Source organism: Stegodyphus dumicola, chromosome 10 (genome assembly GCF_044657685.1).
Source record: "Stegodyphus dumicola isolate Sdum_Otavi_A_Nest chromosome 10, ASM4465768v1".
In the NCBI taxonomy this organism is placed as follows: Eukaryota; Metazoa; Arthropoda; class Arachnida; order Araneae; family Eresidae; genus Stegodyphus; species Stegodyphus dumicola.
Window position 1 is genome coordinate 15,569,325 of NC_140777.1, and position 22,480 is coordinate 15,591,804.

A 22,480-nucleotide genomic window follows, 5' to 3' on the forward strand; every position below is an offset into this window, starting at 1 on the left:
TGTATCTTATGTAAAATGGCACGAATATTCATAAAACCCTGGGCAAATTCAATCAGAAATAGAATGCCTGATTAGTGCTAGCCTCTAGGAGGTACAGAAAGAGACGCAGCCCCCCATCCAAATAATTGATTTGATTCCATGACTTTCTAGAGGAGCGCCAAGTCAGAACCACAAACGAGGACATCCAGCAGCCCAGCCATGTTCCCATTTAAAAGGGAACATGGCGGCTTCCCTCTAGGAGGTATTAGAACAAACAAAAATAAAAACTCAAACAAGTAAACATTTAAAAAGCGTTTTAAACGTTTAAAGGTTTTAAAATGTAGAAGAAAGCTTGAGGCGCGTTACGGCCGCCCTGCGGAAGTTTCACTTGAACGCGCTAGACGCGTTACGGACGACGAAGAGGTTACAGGATTTAAGGAAATTACAGGATTCTGCAAACACCAGACATTCGACTGTCTTGCACTCTGATTGTTAAATAATAGGTTTGCAAATCTAGTCTTTACTTTTGTACAGGGTGGGGCAGAGCAGTTTGCTTATTTTGAAATCCAATAAAAGAAAAAGTAATGTATATATATGTAAGATAAAATTATATGAATCAGAATTATAATATAACTATAAACATAAATTCTTCCTCTCTATTCTAAAATCGTAATAACTTATCTGCATTGCGTCATTCAAATTAATCATGCGATCTTACGTAACCGTTAATACCAGATGCCTCTTGACAACCAATCACCGAATTGTAAACCAAAACATTTCCCTTCGCGTGCCTCCATCTTGCATAACTACGCACTTTAGCTTTGCTCTTTACTCTGCTAAGATGTAATTTCGCTGGCTTGCTTTCTATCTCAACAATATATAAAAATGTAAATCTTGTGTGGAAAGGCACGATTAGAGTGCCAAGTGATTGTGGCCACAAATATCAATTGGAAATAAAAATGGAATTAAAATTGCCTCGACTGCCAAGTTCTTTAGATGTTACCAAGTTTGATTACTAGCATACTACGGAATCAAAATCTTCTTCACTATGGGTCTAATCACGCATCTACAGTGTTCCGTCTTTTCCGTTTTTCCTTTGCTTTTATTATGACATATATATATATAATTTTTGAACAGCATCAAGAACAACATGTACAGTTCATGGTCACACTCTTTAAAAGATAATATCAGGCGTTCATTATTTTCAACACACTGCAATCGAACTCGTAAGTTTCGCTGAACTCGTTCTAACACATCGACGAGTATGTTGGCGAATGTTGCATTTGCTTATTTAAATTTGGCACCCTGGAGCGACGGTTGCTTCGAAAAATGGTGGGGGAGTGAACCGTCGAGAAACCGGTCCGTAAAATTTTATCCCCGTTTGGTTCATTTAGCATCATGGGATGGCTGAAGGAGGAGCGGGCGTTTTCTGTCGAGCCAATCCTCGCCGCGCAACATTCATCCCGTGCCTATTTCAATATTGCGCACCGTGGTCGTGTTATTGGTTGGCAACCGATTGTTTCGTGAGTAACCAATTTCAGAGAAACCAATGATGTGAAGAAGAGGAAACCTGGGCTTCCTCAAGCAGCAAGGTCACAACAAAATATACACATGCGTAAGACTTTCTGTTTTGCGATCTCCTAAGCGCTCTGCTCGGAAACATCCTGCTGCTGTTAGGTTGTCCGCTCGATATGTGAGGCGTATTCTTCATGAAGAACTGAAATTTCATCCCTAGAAATTGGCTCTAGTGCAAGAACTTAATCCACGTGATTTTATTGCTAGAGAAAATTCATGCTAGACGTTTCTTGCAATGCCTGACGACGCACTTGTTTTCTTTAGTGATAAGGCACACTCCATCTTTAGGAATCGGTAAATAATTAATTAATCTCTAGGTTTCTCTGCCCCGCGTGACCTCGAAACTCCGCACTACAGATCCAACTCCCCTTCAGGACCAGGCGCAGAGGTCCATCCTCCGCTCTGGCCCCTCAGAGCACTACAGATCCAACTCTCCCTGAGGACTAGGCGCAGAGGTCCAACCTCCGCTCTGGCCCCTCAGAGCACTACAGATCCAACTCTCCCTGAGGACCAGGCGCGGAGGTCCAACCTCCGCTCTGGCCCCTCAGAGCACTACAGATCCAACTCTCCCTGAGGACCAGGCGCAGAGGTCCAACCTCCACTCTGGCCCCTCAGAGCACTACAGATCCAACTCTCCCTGAGGACCAGGCGCGGAGATCCAACCTCCGCTCTGGCCCCTCAGAGCACTACAGATCCAACTCTCCGTGAGGATCAGGCGCGGAGGTCCAACCTCCGCTCTGGCCCCTCAGAGCACTACAGATCCAACTCTCCCTGAGGACCAGGCGCAGAGGTCCAACCTCCGCTCTGGCCCCTCAGAGCACTACAGATCCAACTCTCCCTGAGGACCAGGCGCAGAGGTCCAACCTCCGCTCTGGCCCCTCAGAGCACTACAGATCCAACTCTCCCTGAGGACCAGGCGCGGAGGTCCAACCTCCGCTCTGGCCCCTCAGAGCACTACAGATCCAACTCTCCCTGAGGACCAGGCGCAGAGGTCCAACCTCCGCTCTGGCCCCTCAGAGGAACTGGCACATCACCTGTAAATAACCAGGCAGCACTGGTCTAAATTTGCTACCTGCCAGTCGCGGTGGGTCATTACCCAGCACACCGGGGGGACGTCACCCCCCCGTCTACCAGAGCTGTACCACTCAGGACATGCCAGACCCCGAAGCCGGCCAATGAGTGACCTTTCCCAGGGCCTTCAGAACCACCAAGTTCATACATTTTATACCCTCGTGGCCGACACCCAGGGGGGGATCGGTAAATAAGCAGAACATGTGCTACTAGAGTCCTCACGACCCTAGGCAACTTCATCAACATCCCCATCAACGTCCCAAAACGTCTAACTGTTTGGTGTGCAATATCGCGAGTTGGAATAATTCGACCATGGTTATTTGAAGAAAATGAACAAGTCTTTTCAGTGACTTCTGATCGCTATGTACACATGATTGAGGAGTTCTTACCAAAACTCAACGAGATGAATGTGGGAGATGTATGGTTCCAGCAGAACAGTGCCACGGCACATACAGCTTGTATGTCAATGACTGTTTTGCGGCAACACTTCCCAGGATGTCTCATCTCTTTGAGAGGCGGCCCACTAGCGGCCGAGCGATAAAGTCGCTGAACACTGGTAGTTCGGTCCGAGGTTCGAATCCCGTGAACGGGCTGGCTGCATGGTTTTTTTCCTGGTTTTCCCCATGTGTGACGTGTATACGAGCCAGTTACCCTTAGAAAGTCCTCCACGAAGGCATTCCTCCCATTAGGCAGATAGCCCTCGAGGCATTGCCATAATAACACACAACACACACTTTGAGAGGCGATTTGCACTGGCCGGCACGTTCGCCTAATTTAGCCGCCTGTGATTATTTTCTATCGGGCTATCTATAAAAGCACTTATTTACAAGGATCGTCCTAACACACTGCAATGCAACATTTGTCAAGCTATAGCCAACATACCCGTCGATGTGCTGGAAAGAGTTGAACGAAATTTCAGAGTTCGATTAACGCAGTGTGTTGACAACGATGGACGCCATCAGCCTGATATTATCTTTAAAATAGTGTGCACATAAACTTTACATGTTGTACTTGATGCTGTTCAAAGAATTAAACATATATATATATATATACACATAATTTTTCCTTTTTTGAATTTCAAAATAAGCAAACTGCTTTGTCCCACCCTGCATAATCGTAAGGGCTGAAGCTCGTGACGTCACAGACTATGAACGTAGGCGCGGTCATATACGTGATAATTCAAACTGACTTAATTTTTTCACGGCGAGAGATCTAAAATGATAATTATAAAAACGATATATACAAATTAACATTTTAATATAAAATAATATATAAATTTTGTTTTCACTTTTGATTTTGAGTTTGATTATAAAAGAATGTTTTAATCTAAAATAATATATTCATTTATACATTGTTCTATTAGTGTCTTCTTTTGTATATATTAATTTGTACACGTATTGGGAGTAGGGATTGTAATACCAGGGTACCGAATACCGGTATTTTCAGCCATTTTTACAATTTTGTAATACCGGTATTCAAGAGTTTAAATACCGATTTTTTCGGTATTTACTAGAAATTTTTTAAATTGTCTCCACTATATGTTCAGGGGTTGCCAACATAGCAAAATAATATACGTTTTTGTTTTTATGTTTCCCTAACGGGAGAAATTAATTAGACTTTCAATACAAAGTTGCATCGTACAGTCTATATAGAAGTGATAAAATATGCGAATCATCCAAGGAGGCGGGCCAAAATTGTCCTATTACAACTCAGAGCGTACTGCGCACGCGCAGGTTTCGTTGTCTGATATTCTTATCTGTAAAAACAAGGTTGAAGAAAGTGCGTAACATTTCGAAAAAATTCGATGCTTTTTAAATTGGCGAGTTTGTTATTCATACTGTATTTGTATATCATATTTTAGGGTTCAAAATATTTTTCAGATTTATTATATACTCACAGTTAAACTCATAATAATGAATAAGAATAACCTTAAAGAACCTAAAAAAATCTGTTGATAATACTTCGGTTTGGTTTCATTATTTATATGATGAAAAGAATATGGTGGCACAATGTAAAAAGTGTTCAAGATTCAAAAAGTGAATGGAGGAAGTACAAATAGACTCCATACACATTTAAAAACGAAACATGATACAAATTTGTTAAATAGGAAAGAATCTAATTGCGATGAAGATACAAATTTAAGCACAGTTTCTAAGCCGAAATCAGGAATTTTAGATTATTTTGAAGGAAAAAAAATAGATAATTTGGATGAAATTATAAGAAAAATGACAGCATTAGATGGTTTGCCATTTCGAGTGTTTTGTACTTCTACTGGATTAAGAAAATCACTGTCCGCCAGAGATTTTAAAAATCTACCAACATCGATTAACACTATTATAAACTACAGTAATATGTAACTACAGTAATATTACTGTTATAAACTACAGTAATATGGTGTTCGCAGTTCTTTGAAACACGAGTTAATATAATTAAAACTGTGAAAAATTTTTAACTAGACTAAATTTGGAATTTGTTTTATTATCGATTTCTTATTTTGTAAAACTTTAACGAATTTTTGATTAACAAACTCAAGGATTTGGCAACATTGTGCAGAAGAAAAATTTTTTTATCTCCAGCGCGCGAGACTGTGTATCGGAAATTCTAAAGATTATGCTCATTTTAAAATTATTTTACGATATTGCTCTTAAACTAGATTTTACGGTTTAAGTGCAAAGAACATGATATTTAATAAGTAAAGGTAACACACAGAATGTTACAAAAAACACCCCTTTAGACATAATTTAAGATCTAAAACCTTTTAAATTTTTTTTATTAATCACTGAGTTTCTTGCTTGAATTGGAAAGACGTGTTTTACGCTTTGCCGAGTCCACGTTTCTTTAGAATCGTTGCGTTTGCTAATCGAAATTTCGTTTTAGATTTGCACAAAATATATAATAAATAAAAACTCAAATTCCAAATTCGAAACTTCAAGCCTCGATGTGCATACGTTCAGATGAAAGGCTATGTGTGTTGAAAATTTAGGTGACTCCACATGTCATAATTTTTCCTCAATGCAAGGAGCATACACATACAAGCAAGATGCGTCATAATTTAATTAATAGATATAAACAATTTACAAGTGACGCGTAAGTTATCAATGAATGCATGTTGCTGCCAAATAACAAGAAGTACTAAACAGCTTATTAAATTTAGCAAAACAAGAAATATATTGCTTAAATAACTTTTACCCCGTCACTGACAAGCGATATAGCTTACATTTTCTAAGTAGAGCATACATTTTTGGGCGATAAAATAAAAATTAATGGAATTTAGGCGTAAGGTTTGCAATAAAATCAATACGAATTATTTTTAGATTCTACTTTGGGGGGAGGGGAAGAAGCCTGGATTTAAAATATATACACACAACATATAATAATCCGAAAACATGAAAACATAGAGAAGGATTAAATGAAACTTTTGTTTAAGTAATTTTAAACAACAACAACAAAAAAGGAAATTATTGGGATTATTTTATGAAATGTTTTATATAATTTGCATTTATGATTTCTACTAAATTGAAAAAAAAATTAGCTTAGAACTTATAAGAAAATTCTCCCGGACTTCCAGTTTTGTAAATCTGGTCCTGACAGTACACGAAACGACAGAACACCTAACAATAAGATTGTCATTGATCCAATATGTACATTTTCCCTCGAATCCATTCGTAGCAGTTCGAGACAAGGTCATAAGGCAGTAAATCATAATTCTGGAACTAGAGGCAAATCATTGAACTTACCCTTTACAACCTCAAGACCCCAAATTCCGATACCCAGAGCGTAGACCAGCAATACCTGCATTCTGTTTTCTCTATTCACTAACCTAATCACGGAACTAACTGTTGATTTTTCACGGATTTCCAAATCACTTCCAGGCAATCAAAGCCATCTTTGTCGGGGAAACACACTGCGTCAGCAGACGTGACCTTTCCAAAGTGAAACTTAGAAAAGGATGCTTCAGAAATCAGCTAACCTTTTGAACCTGACGCAACAGGGGCCATCCGCTCATTGCGATAACGGACGTTATGATCGGATGTTCGTATATTGTACGTTTTATACGCAGCAGTATAAAAATGAGATATGTTTAACTGTCACTCAAGCTAGTCTTCGAATAAAAAACTGTGTTATTGCTTCGAATCTATGTTACCGTTTTGACTGTCGACCCTTTAGAATTTTTCAACATTTTATCAACCGCTTCTGTTTCACTATTACATAATTATGACAGATCCCCCCTCGTCCCAAAAAAGGCTAATGTAACTTTTACATTGATTATTTGACTGTGTTTAGTATTTCTTATATTTCAGATATTCAGTACAGGACTCAAACTGGCGGCCGCCCCCGAAGCAATTTTGTGTGGCCCTGGAATGCATTTCCATAAATTAATTAGCATTATCATGGAATTAATTATTACGGCAAGGACATGACGAACGTTTTAAGCTTTTGATGATTATGAGTCGAAATTCATATATTTTCATTCCTACTGAAAAACAGACTTATGTAACGCCAGAGAAAATCTAATAACGGAGCTAATTAATTTATACTATGGCGTAAATCGGTACTATTCGGTTTTGAGGGCCGTAAAAAAATTGCAGCGAAAATGTATGCGCAAAAGCGCCAAATCTAGCAAACGCGCCCATTTAACAGCGTGCCAAATCTAGCGTACGCGTTGATTTCAGATTGCTTAAGTTTATATAGTTTTATATTTCTTAAGCCGCCATTGACATACTAGTTTAATTTTTAAATCCTTTTTTGATATCCTATGGATTTAACCAATTTGGGAATTGCCCATGACGAAAAGTCGGCAATAGAATTTTGGGTAAAGTGCAGAATCACCCACTGCTTGACGCGTTTTTAAGAATTGCACATACTCGGTATCCATGTGCACATCGACCTATTTTCACTTGAAAAAAATCCCAGAATTGCACAAAAATGGCACTGCGCACACCCTTGACTTTATCTATGTACACATCGACCTATTTTCACTTAAAAAGTAAAAGAAAATTGACAAAAATTCAATTGTTTTTAACCCTTGTAAAAAGCGGCAAGCAAATACGTGAGCGATTCTGCACTTTACCGAGAATATTTTCAAAGAAAAGGCATCATTCATTATAGAAAATTACGTTTGAACAACCAACGAGATGAAATTATGCTTTAGCGATAAGTCAGTAGCGAAATAGCGATGCAGGCATCCATTCATTTATGTTTAGCAATTTTTATATAAATTATAATAACGATCTGAAATAGTTATTTACTCTTATGCTTCTATCCAGTCATGTTTAGCCTTTTTCATATAAATTATAATAATAAAAAAAGTATTATATGAAATTAACCTTTCATCTAAATTAAAACATCAATCTTAAATAGTTATTTACTACTATACTTCCTTTTTTGCCGCAGTTATTAGGGTTGCCGCAATTATTTTTCTCAGCATTGGCATCAACAATAGTTTGGCGATTTTTTACGGCCCTCGAAACCGAATAGTACCCGTAAATCTTATCAAAAGATTTGAAGATGAACATTTCAAGAACTTTTTTTCGTCCGTATCAAAAGATAAATAACCTCAGTTACGAATTTTTGCAATAACATAATAGCTTTCTTTGGAAATTCATTTGTACCTGTATAGTTTTTTTTTTCTCGCAGCTCAAATTTAATAAGAAAAGAATTTGACTGAGATAGGAGCATCGATAATTCCTGATAAAGAGAAGTTTCCAGTAATTTTTCTCCAAGGTTAAAATCTGAATGCCACGAGGGGGTGTAGCTGAAAGTTGTAACAATTATTTAATCTCTAATACAGGGTGATCAGCGAATAAGCCCTGATTTCAAAATTAAATATCTCTACAACAAAGATTGATAGAATTATGCGGTAAACTGTACGTTTATTAGCAAAACTGTAAAAATGGTGTACAAAAGTTTAGAAAATTTAGTTACGAAAATCGTTAACAGATGGCGCTCTAATTGCAATGACCTATCATTAGCCTAAAAATGTGCTTTGAATTGGAAAGTGATCAGTACGACTGTTGGCTAGTGAAAAAAGGCTAGCGTAGAAAGTGTATTCCATTGAAAAACGTGTTTTTTTTTTTTTTGGGTTCTGGAATTTCACCAATTAAAACACAGTCCTACGGCAACACGTCGCAGTTTTAAAAACCGATTCGATGTTCCATTTGGACCCGATGCGAAAACCATTCGCATACTCTTCACAAAATTTGAACGGACTGGCAGCGTTGCTGATGATCGAAAGGGGAATGTTGGGCCTAGGCAAACTGTAGTCGCTCCTGAAAATGCAGCCAAAGTTTCTGGAATTGTTCAGCAAAATCCTAGGAAAAGCAACCGACGGATGGCATCAGAGACAGGTTTGAAGTACACGAGCACGTAAAAAATATTAAAAAATAGCCTACGGCTCTTTCCATACAAAATCCAAAGGCATCAGGCCATACCCATGAAAGCTGTGCAACAAAGGTTGACTTTGCGAATCAGATTCTAACGATGGTCGACAACGACAGATTTGATGTGGGCTGCTTTCGGCCTTTAAAAAAATTATGTTTTAGTTCTGGTTTCACCAACAGATGGCGCCACTTGCTTATTCTTGTCCAGGCTTTCTTATCTTATCTAATCATTATTTCCTATTTTGTTAATTTGTGGTTTTGCAGCTGAGGATGGTGGTTCAGTAAAACCATCGAAACTAGTCCTGTGAAAATTTTGTAAATATAACGCTGATTTTTGTTGTTTGACTTCTGAATTAACGTGAAATATGTTTAATATATGAAATATGTATATAATTATATAAAACGTGATTAATTTTTGAAAATTTTAATGCATTCTTTAAGCAGGTCGTTGAGCATTCTAGTCTATCTTCTGTATATATAATGTAGATTACCTTGCTTTTCTTCTACTAGTTTGCATCATGTAACTGTAGTAGTATGTGAAATTTATGGATATTCAGCTTCAAATATGGCACTTAAAATAGTCATGCACAGTAAAAAAATGTTAAGTAATATGGGCTTAAAATTTAATTGATTCGATATAATAGTTTGCATATGAAAAATATAAACTTCTATTTTCGGAAAAAAAAAATTCCAGAAATGTATGAAATCATGTGATACATCTGGTTGGTCTTCAAGTTGACTGAAGCGATATAACATAAGAATATCTAACATTTTCTATGTGAACTGAGATTTTGAAGATATTTTTATATTTTTCATACTGTTTCATCGCACGAAATCTTCAATCTTATGAGATATCATTATTATTCATAAATTTTCATGAAATATGAAAAATAGTTTTTTTGAAAGTTTTAGTGTCATTCAGTAAATACCTGCAATTAAACACGTATGGCACTCCCTAATTAATGTGAAAGGATATATTTGCTTTGAAAAAGATTGGGATATGTTTTAAGAATTTGCGAAATAGTGAAATGTTTGCTATGAAACGATGAAATTCTTGCATGAACTTCAAGTATATTTTCACTCTCATTATTAAAAATCTCTCCCTAAATTCTGAAATAGTAATGTTTTTACTCTTATTATTCTCAATATTTGGTATTTTATAAATTTAATAACTGTATACATGTACTAAATTTTATCGATAATTCAAATATTTTATTAATTGGTTAATTTCCTTTAAATGATTTAGAAGTAAAAGAGCAGCATGTTAGGCAGTTTCTTTGAAAAATATATCCGTATTTGAGAAATCTGCAGATAATTCGCCTTACTAAAATAGGTCTAAATTTCTAAAACTATATGGATGATATGATGCTATGTTATCATCAAAAGTGCCTTTTTCTCTTTACAAATAGTGTCTAGAGTTATGATAGGACTTGAGTCCTCTATCTATAGATTCTATATGTATTCTATATTTTATATTCTATATTCTTCTATCTATATTTATTAGTATCTCTACAAGAGGTATTGAAAACATTTTTCCTGTTTTTGTAAAGTTTTCTGAAAATAATCAATACATTTCTCAATAATATGAATTAAAATAATCAAATCCAGAAGTCTTTTACACAATATGAGTATAATAGCCATTGAAATATCTATTGCAGACGTATAAAATTTAACTCAAAGATGATATTGGTTGCATGTATGATTAAAAAATATTAAAATTTGGTTTCAAATGGAACCACTGAGTGATAGATATAGATCTGATCGTAACTGTTTCAAGGTCGTTTAGTAGAAGATATCCTAATTTTTATGTAAAATCATTTTCTTTTTCCGGTGAAAGTAAGTCTAAAGCTAAATCTATGGAAAAGTGAAATATTCCGGTTTTCGTCTGTTAGGAGAAATGTGCATGCCTTCATAGGAAAAAAATTGGAGTTTCATTGAATTTTTTCTTTCACACAAAAGGGTAGATTTAGAAAGTGAAGGAAAATTCCTAAAAACATTATTTTCATTACCTTACTTCTTAAGGGCTGATAAGCTATCATAAGAATACTCTTTTTAACCGTATACTGCTTATAGGAAATAATTTGTTAGTCAGGTTTTATACTAATGCATTACAAGATTTCAGATCTCATGAAAATATGGGTAAAGTTTTACTATTTCTATTGTTCTTAGTGGGTATGTTAGTCTTGGATATTTAATTGCCTTTTCTCCCAATAATGTTTGTGACTAATCTAATAATATGTAGCATAAATATGCTTACCTTTTAAAAATCTTAATTAAAAGTTAATTAAAATTAGTTGAAACAGTATTAAATGCATCTAAAGTGCTGATTGTACTACACAATGATTCGTGGTTTTTATGTGTATAGGCTAGATGAAGTGAACTTCAGGTTTTTCCCAACGATAGCAAATCTGAAGCCGATGAGAATTGGTTAAGACTCATTTTTAGGTAAGTAAGTTGCTTTTTATAACACATTTTCTAAAAATTTGCCGGGAATTCTGGGTGAAAAAAACTTAAAATTGGTAAACGTTCTATCCTCATTTTGGATAAAACAGTAAATGAAAATGCTTTTCTAAGCTAGGCATTCTGCACTGACGAAATAATGCAGGAAAAAATGGCTGATTTAGATAGTGTTTGGATTTTTTGTTTTGGAAAAAGGTAACATTTAGCAACATTAATTAAATTACAGTTCTCGAAAATGCATAGAAAGTTCCTATAATGAAAACATATGCGTACAGTTATAAGAAAATGTAACAATTATTTGGATGTAATTTTGTATTGAAAAGAGGTTATTCCTCATTAAATGGGTATTAGTAAGGAATATTTAACTGATGTAATGAGTATTTTATGAAGAAATTTCTGTATTTGGAATGAAGAAAGATAACATATTCAAAAATATAGCGGAGATTTGGGTAAAGTGTCTCTTCCTGTTTCTTTCTTCGGTTCCTTCTGTAAATGTAGGTATATTGATAATCATATATGTTGTGTAAAGGTATGGTAGTGTTTCACAAGATTTCGTTCATAAGAAAATTAATTTGTAAGTAAATTAATGAAAACTGACATTCACGAAAGAAAATCCTAGTATAATAAATAAATAAATAAATAAATAAATAAATAAATAAAATAAAAATAAAAATAAATAAAAACAGAGTACATATGAAATTGTCTATCTAGAGAATTTAAGTTGCAACTGAACTAGGCTCGAAGAAATGTGTTAACAGTATACTCTAGAAATAAAAGTATATCAATAAAACAAAATTTCAACAAATGAAAGGACAACAAGTGGGTAAAATTGATGGTAATTCACCTCTAATTCGATACTGGAAATGTTTATCTTAGGAATTTCTTTTGTATGTGTAACGTAAATAATCGTTAATTTCACATGAAAGATGCGCATGAAGTCAGAAATATCCGTACGTAGTGCAGGAAAAAGGTAATAAAGTGAAAATTTGCAGATTCGGGACATTTAAAGTGATGTAGGATGCAGTCAATTAGCAAAAAATACTCAATTAAACGGTATTAAGCGTTCAAAATAATAAGAAAGATTTCTGTATGTGTACATGAAACAGTGAATATGAATCTAAAATTTAGATGAAAGCAGGAATTTCATTCTAAAAATGCGGAATCTATCAAGTTAGCTTAATGAGAATCGAGGTTCAAAACTGGACATTGTTAACATTGAAGAGCTTAAAAACATATATGCAGATGTAAAGGGTATTAAGAATTAAAAGGAAGTACCAAAATATGCAAGAAATGTAAAGTCTGAAAATGCGAATGAACTTAATAATGAGGTAAAATAGTACAGTCATGGTAAGAGTGCTACAGAATGATAAATTGTATAGTTGGCAAATTAAAATAGTACTATAAAATATAGACTAAGGGCTATTCAACGAATTGAATATGAATAACAGTTAAAGGTTGTAAAATAAAATGCTTCATTGAAAACTATCTCTATGTTTAAGAAATTTAAACATGTAAATTTAGCTGAAGTAGTAAAATCTAAAGCATGATTACAGTCGAAAATTATAAGAAAAAAAAAGAGTTAAAATTTAGAGTATGTTTGGAACCAGAAAGAAAAAAAAAAAAGTGTCGGAAAAGTATAAAAATTACATCCAAAATTAATTAAAGTTCATGTAAACAAGTTCAAAATCAGAGTACTTTTAAAATTACGAAGGTTTGAAATGTACGAAACGTGTTAAAAATAGCATTTAAAATTCAATACAGCTCATATAAGGTCAGAAAATAGAGGAATTAAGCTAAAATTAAGAGTTTGTTTGAAATTACGAAGTTTAAAACATATGAAAGTAGCTACAAATTAAATGAAAGTCATGTACATAGTGTGGTAATATAGCAAATTAGTTAAAAATCAGAGTATATTGGAAACTAAAAAAGTTAAAAAGTAGAAAAGAAGTGTTAAATCTCACTCATGTGGTTGTTCTAATTCTAGATCTAGATTCTTGCCCACGAATAAACAAAATGAAAATGGCTCCATGTGTTGAAACCACGCTAAGTTTGGGGGAAAAAGCCGTTAAATGCAACAACTCTTGTAATTTTAAGCAGGAAAACTAGAAGGCCGAGCGTGTGTGGCGACAAACGTTATAAACCAAAATAATTGTATCCACCTTGTATACAAAAAAGCTGTAAGAACACAATTTTTGGTCGACACAGGAGCTTCGTTTTGCCTCCTACTCCACAAAATGTTTTAAACCAACATCTTTGCTCAATTAATTGTAGCCAACGATACAAAAATTGGTATATGTGGAAAACGTCTAGTAAATTTAAACATGCATCTACGCTGAACTTTTTCCTGGAATTTTACCATTGCTAATTTTTCCCCCCTCTCTACCAATGGTGGGCACTTGTCTGTTATGGCATTTGCCACTACTAAGGTCCATTTTATTGTGGAGGCACCTAATAGGCGGTCACTGCTCCTATAAAATGACAGACAATTTTACATCCATGCCTTCTCTGGGATTCGAACCCGGGCCAATCAGCATCGCAGTCAGGCTTCCCTAATCACTATACCATCTGGTCGGCACTGTTGCTAATGTCTCATAAGTAATTTTGAATGCAGACTATGGTATTGTAAATTATAAAAATTAATTGACAGCATGACTAATATGACAAGGTATCTCGAAGATACTGAATGCAAAATTGCAGTTTTACAGCCAAGTTACCAAATTGCAGTTGTATGTATTTAATGATTTACTTAAAAAATATGATTCTCTCTTTGAAGACTCTTTAAAACTCCCTCTGGACAAGCTTACTTATCTGGTTATTACCCAAAGAATCATTTCTCAGCACTCTAACATCACCACGGTGATTTCTGCACTGCAGAATTATCTTTCAAGCCTGGAGCTCTAGCTAGACTGTGGAAAATCAAAATTAATGTTACTTATTCATTTGAAGAGCTCACCCCAATTTACCTAACTTGCAATTCTTCGGTTAACCAATACCCTGTACACAAGTATCTAGGTTCTTACATACAAGTATCTTGAAGAGCTCACCCCAATTTACCTAACTTGCAATTCTTCGGCTAAACAATACCCTGTACACAAGTATCTAGGTTCCTACATACAAGTATCTTGAAGAGCTCACCCCAATTTACCTAACTTGCAATTCTTCGGCTAACTAATACCCTGTACACAAGTATCTAGGTTCCTACATACAAGAATCTTGAAGAGCTCACCCCAATTTACCTAACTTGCAATTCTTCGGCTAACCAATACCCTGTACACAAGTATCTAGGTTCCTACATACAAGTATCTTGAAGAGCTCACCCCAATTTACCTAACTTGCAATTCTTCGGCTAACCAATACCCTGTACACAAGTATCTAGGTTCCTACATACAAGTATCTAGGAGTGATACTTGATTCTAAATTAACTTGGCAACCTCACATTCAAAAAACAATTTCCAATACTAATGTTGTCAAATCCCAATTACTGCCATTTTTTGCTAGAAAAAGCGACCTGTCCACGCAAAACAAGATCTTGCTCTACAAATCAAGGATAAGGCCTATTTTGACATATGCAAGTCCCGTATGGGGCGCAGCAGCAATTACTAACAGGAAACATATCGAAATTTTCCAAAATATTATGCTACGACAAATTTACAAAGCTCCTTGGTTTGCTGCGAATGAGGATGTCCATAATGCTGCCAAAATTCTTCCCTTAGCGGCGATTTTTGCGCTACACAAAGCCAAAATAACAATTCAAAGAACTCCATTCAAAAATCATTGCTACACAAAGCCAAAGTAATAAGTTAAAGAATTGCACTCGATGTTCATGTACCACCAAAAATCTCCAATTTTCGAGATGGGACACCTGTAAATGTATTTTTACACAACAACCGTATGTTTGGTATAGAATTATTTAATAACTCCATTGATTTTCAGGACAAACAGGTGCAAGTCCTCTTTACCAGTAGTAATGAAATTTGGACTATTTGTACATACATTGTGTTGCAACCACTTTAGCATAACTCGCCAAATTTTCAGAATGCGCGGAACTCTGCCAACCAGACGCATAACAATCATCAAGCAACTTTCATACTCATAACAAACCTTCACTCAAGCAACGTAACCATTTTCGCATGTGTTCATTTTGTTGTAATCGAGTGGCTTTCATAAACACATTGTGATATATTTTATATCTTTACTTAATTTTAAAATATTCATTTGTGGAATTTGCAAGCAATCGAAGAAACTGATGTAAAATTTCTGTAGGATTTTGATACGATCCAATCAGATCGAAAAGATAAAGAGAACAATAAGGAGATGCATTTAGTAGATAGCCAATGTTACCGAAGTTTTTGTAATACTGTATTTCTGCAGTTCTCTGAATTAAGTGTCAACAGATTGCTACGTACTTGGGGAGAAGAATAGCACAAACAAATTACAGAAATATTTGGAGAAAAGTGGGATTTAATTTTAAATGTATCGCATAATACTTATTTAATAACTGAAATGGGGTATCAGTATCAGTATCAGTATCAGTAGCGGGCGCAGATCGACCCGCCTAACCAAACAAGTTGGTCTTATGGTCATGACAGGCCATGCCCATTTCAACAAATGAAACATAAAATATCTAAATGAGAATAATCATGTGTAAATAATAATTATAAGCATAAAAGTGAAGAAAAGGAACAAATACAAACATTTAGACGAGAGCAGACACTAAAGACAAAAACAAAAAAGCGAATAACAAACACAAACAATGGTAACAACAAATTATTAAAATATACCAATTAGTGATGGCAATAAAATGCAAATATCATACACTGATTCCCACTGCCCGGCGCTCACCGTCAATAAATTTCATCACAGATTTACATGATTGTGCGAAATCTTTATAGCATAAAAAGGGATTTTCAGAATCAATATTTTTATTGTAATTAAGCCATCAAAGTAGGGACAGACCTCGAGGAAATGCTTAGCATCACGAAGCAGATCACATAGTTTACATTTATCGTTGTTCTGTATCTTAAACCTAGCGAAGTATCCCGGGAAACGTCCATGTCCGATCAGAAACTGGTTAACTTCAAAATCATTAAAGATAATTTTTTTTTCCTAATCTGTTCTAAATGTTTCAAATAGCGACTTTTCCTTTTAGAAGAATTCCATTGTAACTGCCATTGCTTAAAATAAAACGAATAAATAACTTTAGTTGCTATTTTTTTTAACCCTGAACATAAGGCGTCCCCGAAACACTCCCTATGGCAGCCTCTTTTGCGAGCACATCCGCTCTCTCATTACCGTATATTCCGATATGGGCTTTAACCCAACCAAACTTAATATTAAAGGATAAGGATAGTTTTTGGAAAAGATCTTTAATATCGATAATCAGACCATTATTATTTTCTGCATTATAAAGTGCATTTAAACAAGACATGCAATCTGTAAAAATATAGAAGTTAGAATTTCTTACAAAATTACTTTTCAATATCCATTTAAGGGCATAGAGGACGGCGATGAGCTCGGTTTGATAAACAGAGTTAAATTTTTCAAGGCCCAATTTATAGTGATAGATCTCAGTATCAAAATAATATACAACAAAAGCCGAACCCACCCCGCCCTCATAACCCGATCCATCAGTAAAAATTTGGTATTCCGTTAAACAAGGATCATAAATATTATAATGGTAGAAATACGGTTTGCCGGATGGATCACATGTAAATTAAAGACAGAAAATGAGTCAGCAAAAACTGGGATTTCTTCATAGTTAAATAAGTCCGAAATATCGTTTCTTAATATAGTTTTATCATAATAAAACTTGTAGATTATCGATAGAGGCGGAGTGCCCGCCAGGACGCAAACCACCTCACTCGAGACTGTGTGGAAACAACGGGTGAGCGCGAGAAGCCAGCTCCGCTGAATGGAATTGAGTTTCGTACGTAAGTGTAGTAACTCCCCTGCCCTGCGACCCCAAGCCGTAATTCCATACATAACAATGGATATAAAAACATTATTATGTAGAAGTCTTAAAATATCGTTTCTTTTATTCAAGATATTGGAGGGGTAATTTCTTTTGTAAAAATTTAAAATTAAATCAGTTCGTTTTTGAATATAATTAAGATGATAATTAAAATTGAGTTTTGAATCCAAATAAACACCTAAATATTTAAATTCTTGATTAATTTTCAAAATTTCACCGTTAAATCTTAATCTAGGGGGCCGAGTGTGGCGACCGGACTTAGGAAAAAACAAAAATTTAGTTTTGGCAGCATTTGATTTCATTTGCTCCTCAGAGCACCATTGATTAAAAATTTTCATAATGTTATTAAATTTATTTTCAACTTTTTCTAATGATTCAGCTGTAATTAGGAAAACCAATGGGGTATTTTAAATTGAAATGGAAAAATAAAACTGAAATGGGGTATTTTAAATTACTTCAATTATCTTTTCATTTCATAAGTTGGACCCACCAGCGTCCGAGCGGTAAAGTCGCTGAACACTGGTGTTGGTTTAAAAATTGGTTTAAAATGTTTCGTTTTCGAAAATTTTCACTTGAGGGTGACCAACGTTCTGGCCTACCTCCTGAAGTTGATAATGACAAAACTAAAGCCGTAATTGAATCGAATCATCATATTGTAGTGTTCCTCGCTCTTTGTCTACGATAGAACGTCGACTGTCGCTGTCTATCGTCGTAGCGACTTATCGCTGAGTTCCGATTAACAGTCGGCTCCTTTTCGAGCTTTACCTCAAAATAAGAAACTAAACTAACATCAACTTAACGAGATTTAGTCGAAGCAAGACACAATTATCTAAGTAGCTGGCCCTTAATTTCAACTAGCCGGGAATTATCAACAAGCACGTACAGTACGGACGAGCATAATACATTCAAGAATGAAGTAGCCAGGTTGCAAACAAGCGCCATTAAGAACTCCCAAGCATCTTCTTGGGAATTCAAGTTCTTAGAAAGAGGGGAGAGGAAAACGTCACGCAGTTCGTGAATTAGATAAGAGAGGGGAAGAGGGATCTTCTATCGAATTTCGCGCAGTTCGTACCCTACTGTAATATTAAACCTGAAAGCTTTCAGATCGAATTCCCCCTCCCTGGGCAGGTCATATCTTCACATCTCCATTTCAGTGCTTCCTTCGAACTGAAAAGAGCTTCATTTTATCATTTCTCTTGCATCTTTCCTAGTAGAATACGGAAGATTTCAGAGTGAAATATGGGAGATGGTCATCATTAAGTAAGTCCCAAATTTTCATATCCATGAAACATAAAAACGCAAGTGACTGCTATAGCTTTAGAATTCGTGTTCTCGTCGTCAATTTAAAAAAAAAAAGCATTCTTTTACTTTTTTAAAAAGTAAACATATAAGCGAGCCTTCGTGGTGTAGTGGTCTGCACGCTTAGCGCATAATTGAGAGATCCGCGGTTCGATTCCTGGCGAAGGCTTTGCTAATTTTTCAATCTCTCTTGCCTGCTTCTAAAAACACCTAATGTCTCTACAGAGGAGCCAGAACTAAGAGGGTGTTTGATGAGGATTCTTTTCACCCAGAATTTGGCGATTGGAATAGGGGTATGCAAGAAATGCCGCCCCATAGGGGCCCTAACCTTTATGGAGCCCTAAGGTATTTTACTCAAACATTTAAGGAGGTTAGATTTAAATGTTTAAATTTTAAAAGAAAATAAAAACACTGCGGTGTTATCTTCTATAAAAACATCTATATGCAGAGCCAGGGCTAGACTTTTTGCCTCTTGGTGCAAACTCACCTATCTATATTTTAAACCTCCTACCTAAATTAAAAAAAAAATAAAATAAATAAATAAATAAAATAATAAAAAAGACGTCAGTTAATTCCGCTACGTGGTGCGGCCTTGCAGGAGCCGAATCTGTCTATATGATGTAGATAAGGAGCTTTGAAACTCCATAAAAACCGAATTGTAAGACTTCAAAGCGAATTCACATATAAAACAAAAGGGAATGTATATTTTTGCTTCTATTCACTGTCAAAGACGAGCGCTTTAATGTCGTTCACGATGAGGCCCATTAGTGATAATCTACACTAATGACAAATTTTCTCAGGTTTTTTCGTGAGAAGTTGTAAATTTAAGGAGGCTAACATGTGACAATGGTTACAAAAATCCTGGAGGTAAGAACGGAAGGAGGGGCCAACACCGCACTACGAGTGAAGCAGTGCTCCCAGGCTTCGGTCCCCAGATGGGGCGTTTATTGTTTACATCCAGAAGCTTCCTTGACAGCGCTTTGTGTAAAAAAAAAAAAAAAAAAAAAAAAAAAAAAAAAAACATGGAATAAATTTAATATAAATTTGTAGTTATTTTTGTATTTAATACAATTTTGTCAGCAATTAACTTAAAATAACAACATAATTCAACAGAACATTATTTATTATAAACATTAATTATCGCATTTGATATAATTATGTTAGCAATTTGTTGAAACTAATAACAAATAAACGTGCCGAAAAATTCTATTTATTCTAAACATATCGTAAAATTCTATTTATTAATTTATTTAGCACAGTTTTGGTAGAAATTTATTAAAAAGTTCGTATATAAACGTACCAGAAAATGAATTTTTTACAGAGTTTTTGATGGCTATAATTCAGCAATAGCTGCTAAAATTGCCTCTAACATCAACTATAGCTTCTTTTTAAATTGTTGGAAGATTGAAAATAGTAAGCGTAATGAGTATTTTACAATGAAAAACCGCTATATTGGCATAATGTTATTACGGAAAACCAATTAGATCGTTAACCGTTTGTTTCTCGTACATGCGCAGATAAGTAATTGTTTTTTTTTTTTTTTTTTTTTTTTTTTTTTTTTTCCACTTATGCGCAGATCGGAATCCGTTTCGGAGAAACAAGTCAAATTCACTTTCTTGCCAAAGTCATTACAGAAGACAAGTACAACAGAATTTCTCCCAAATTTAATTTGATCTGTGGCTTTCAAAATTGTCCAGAAAGTTGCATCATTATTCAAATTTACCCAATTATTTATCTACAGCTAAAGGTATATTTATCCTTGATCAACAGCTAAAGGTATATTTAGCTGAAGAGTTTTATGGCACAACCACCTTGGCGCAACAGGCAATTTTTTACAGATAAAAATGTAGAAGTTACTTATCGGGTGCAAGTTGTTAGATTTCACGCCTTTTTTAAGAAATATTCTTAAACTATCGATATTTATAGTAAGTAGGTGAACATTATCAACATATGAAAAGAAAACATAATTTAGCAATTTAAAAGATAAATTTGAATTGTTATATTAGGATTAAGCAATGCATTAGAAAAATAAAACACATTAGGAAACATACATTAGAAACATAAAACATAAGATACATTAGAAAAATAAAACAAAAATCTTTCTGTATTTTTTTTTTTTTTTTGCGTTATTATTCTCTCAAAGTACATAGCGATCTGTTTTCGCTTAAAAAAAAAAAAAAAAAAAAAAAAAAAAAAACCACCAGCGGCGGAGCGGTAAAGTCGCTGAACACTGGTAGTTCGTAGTTCGGTCCGAGGTTCGAATCCCGCGAATGGGCTGGCTGCATGGGTGTTTTCGTGGTTTTCCCCATGTGTAACGTGTATACGAGCCAATTTCCCTTAGAAAGTCCCTCCTCTTAGGCAGATAGCCCTCGAGGCTTTGCCGTAATTAAATAACCTAACCTAACCATTCGCTTAAAAAATCTTGTAAAGTTGTGGAGACTCAGTCTCGTGTAAACCTGAGCAATAGCGGCTATCCAGGAAATGCATTTTCTCGTTGTTCCCTTTGGAAAATTTTCAGCGAAATTCTGTATTCCTTCAGAAATTTTACAGCAAATTCCATAAGCTCAAATTTTAAAACAAAGGCAAAAATTATCACTGTTTATGAAATCCATCGGAGCTTGGAATACAACAAAAAAGAACGTATACGAAAATAGCGGCATTGCGTGACTGAAGGATTGTTATCAGCATGGCTGCCAGAGTTTAGCACGTTCAAAAAATTTGGCAACTTCTACTAACGTGATTGCATTAATACGTAAATGTCAATTTTTTATTTTGCATAGTCGATGTGTAGAATATTAACTTGAAAAGTTTGACATTTTGCTTATCTAAGGTGTAGAATATTAAATTGAAGAGGTTGATAATTTGTCTAGCCAAAATGTAGAATATTAATACGACAACTTTGATGTAATGATGAAAGTTAAAAAAAAAAAAAAAAAAAAAAAAAGAGTAGCTAAAGGTCAAATTTGATTTGGGAGAAATTTTTTTCATTAATCCCCTTTACTAAAAGGCAACTTTTATTCATATAGCTTACCTAAACAATAATTTCTAAATAATATTCTAATGTTTACTTATACAGTCAAAAGTCTTTAATCCGGACGTTCATAATCTGTAATGATCTATAATCCGGATCTCAAAGCTACAAACTTTCTGTGCATGCGTTCACGCATGCGCGTTTAATGTATAACGGACGGTCCAAAGCTAGGCTAAAATTATCTATTTCAGTTAATGTTACAGATTGCGTTGTTTCTTAATCTTCTAATTGGATCCGGCTTAATATTTTTTGCAGACTGTTAGAGCAATTTTATAAAAGTAAGCTTGAACTTTCGATTATGTCAAAAAGAATTTCCGATTCTTTAGCTGCCAAAGGATCTACAAAGCGAAAGCATGTTTCGATGGCCATCAAACAAAAAGTGGAATTGCTGCAAAAAATGGATAAAGACATATCCTTTGTTTCTCTAACCATTCCAAAATCTGTTTATCAATTTCACCCTGCTCTGAGGGGGGGGGACGCCGCGGCGCGCAATGAACTGGAAGTTGACTTGTCAGCACTATCCTTATCTTCAGAGCAGATGTTTTTATTTTATTCAGCTTATAATTCCTTACTAAATGCAGTATTTCATCTCGATGTACTCCTTTGATATGATTTAAATCAAATTCCTTATCATTATAAATATCACGAATACACATCAAATAGTTTTCTGGTTGCAATTTTCTAATTTCGACTATGCGTAATGTATGCTTTACG

At 34.9% G+C, this 22,480-nt stretch overlaps 1 protein-coding gene and 1 long non-coding RNA gene across 7 annotated transcripts in view; one reads left to right on the forward strand and one right to left on the reverse strand.

The window, feature by feature from the left end:
- Nucleotides 1-6,550, reverse strand: part of LOC118182924 (sushi, von Willebrand factor type A, EGF and pentraxin domain-containing protein 1-like) — a 205,281-nt gene extending 198,731 nt beyond the window's left edge. For 3 of the 6 annotated variants that reach the window (XM_085824664.1, XM_085824665.1, XM_085824663.1), the window contains exon 1: nt 6,363-6,550. In XM_085824664.1, the coding sequence (XP_085680790.1) occupies nt 6,363-6,423 (61 nt within the window). In that variant the 5' untranslated portion in view covers nt 6,424-6,550. The remainder of the gene's footprint in view (nt 1-6,362) is intronic. The other 3 variants (XM_085824661.1, XM_085824662.1, XM_085824660.1) reach the window with 1 other exon arrangement.
- LOC118193847 (uncharacterized) overlaps nt 1-22,480 on the forward strand; it is a 95,335-nt gene that overhangs the window by 63,519 nt on the left and 9,336 nt on the right. The window contains exon 2 of the long non-coding RNA XR_004759002.2: nt 11,371-11,450. This is a non-coding gene — a long non-coding RNA (uncharacterized LOC118193847). The remainder of the gene's footprint in view (nt 1-11,370; nt 11,451-22,480) is intronic.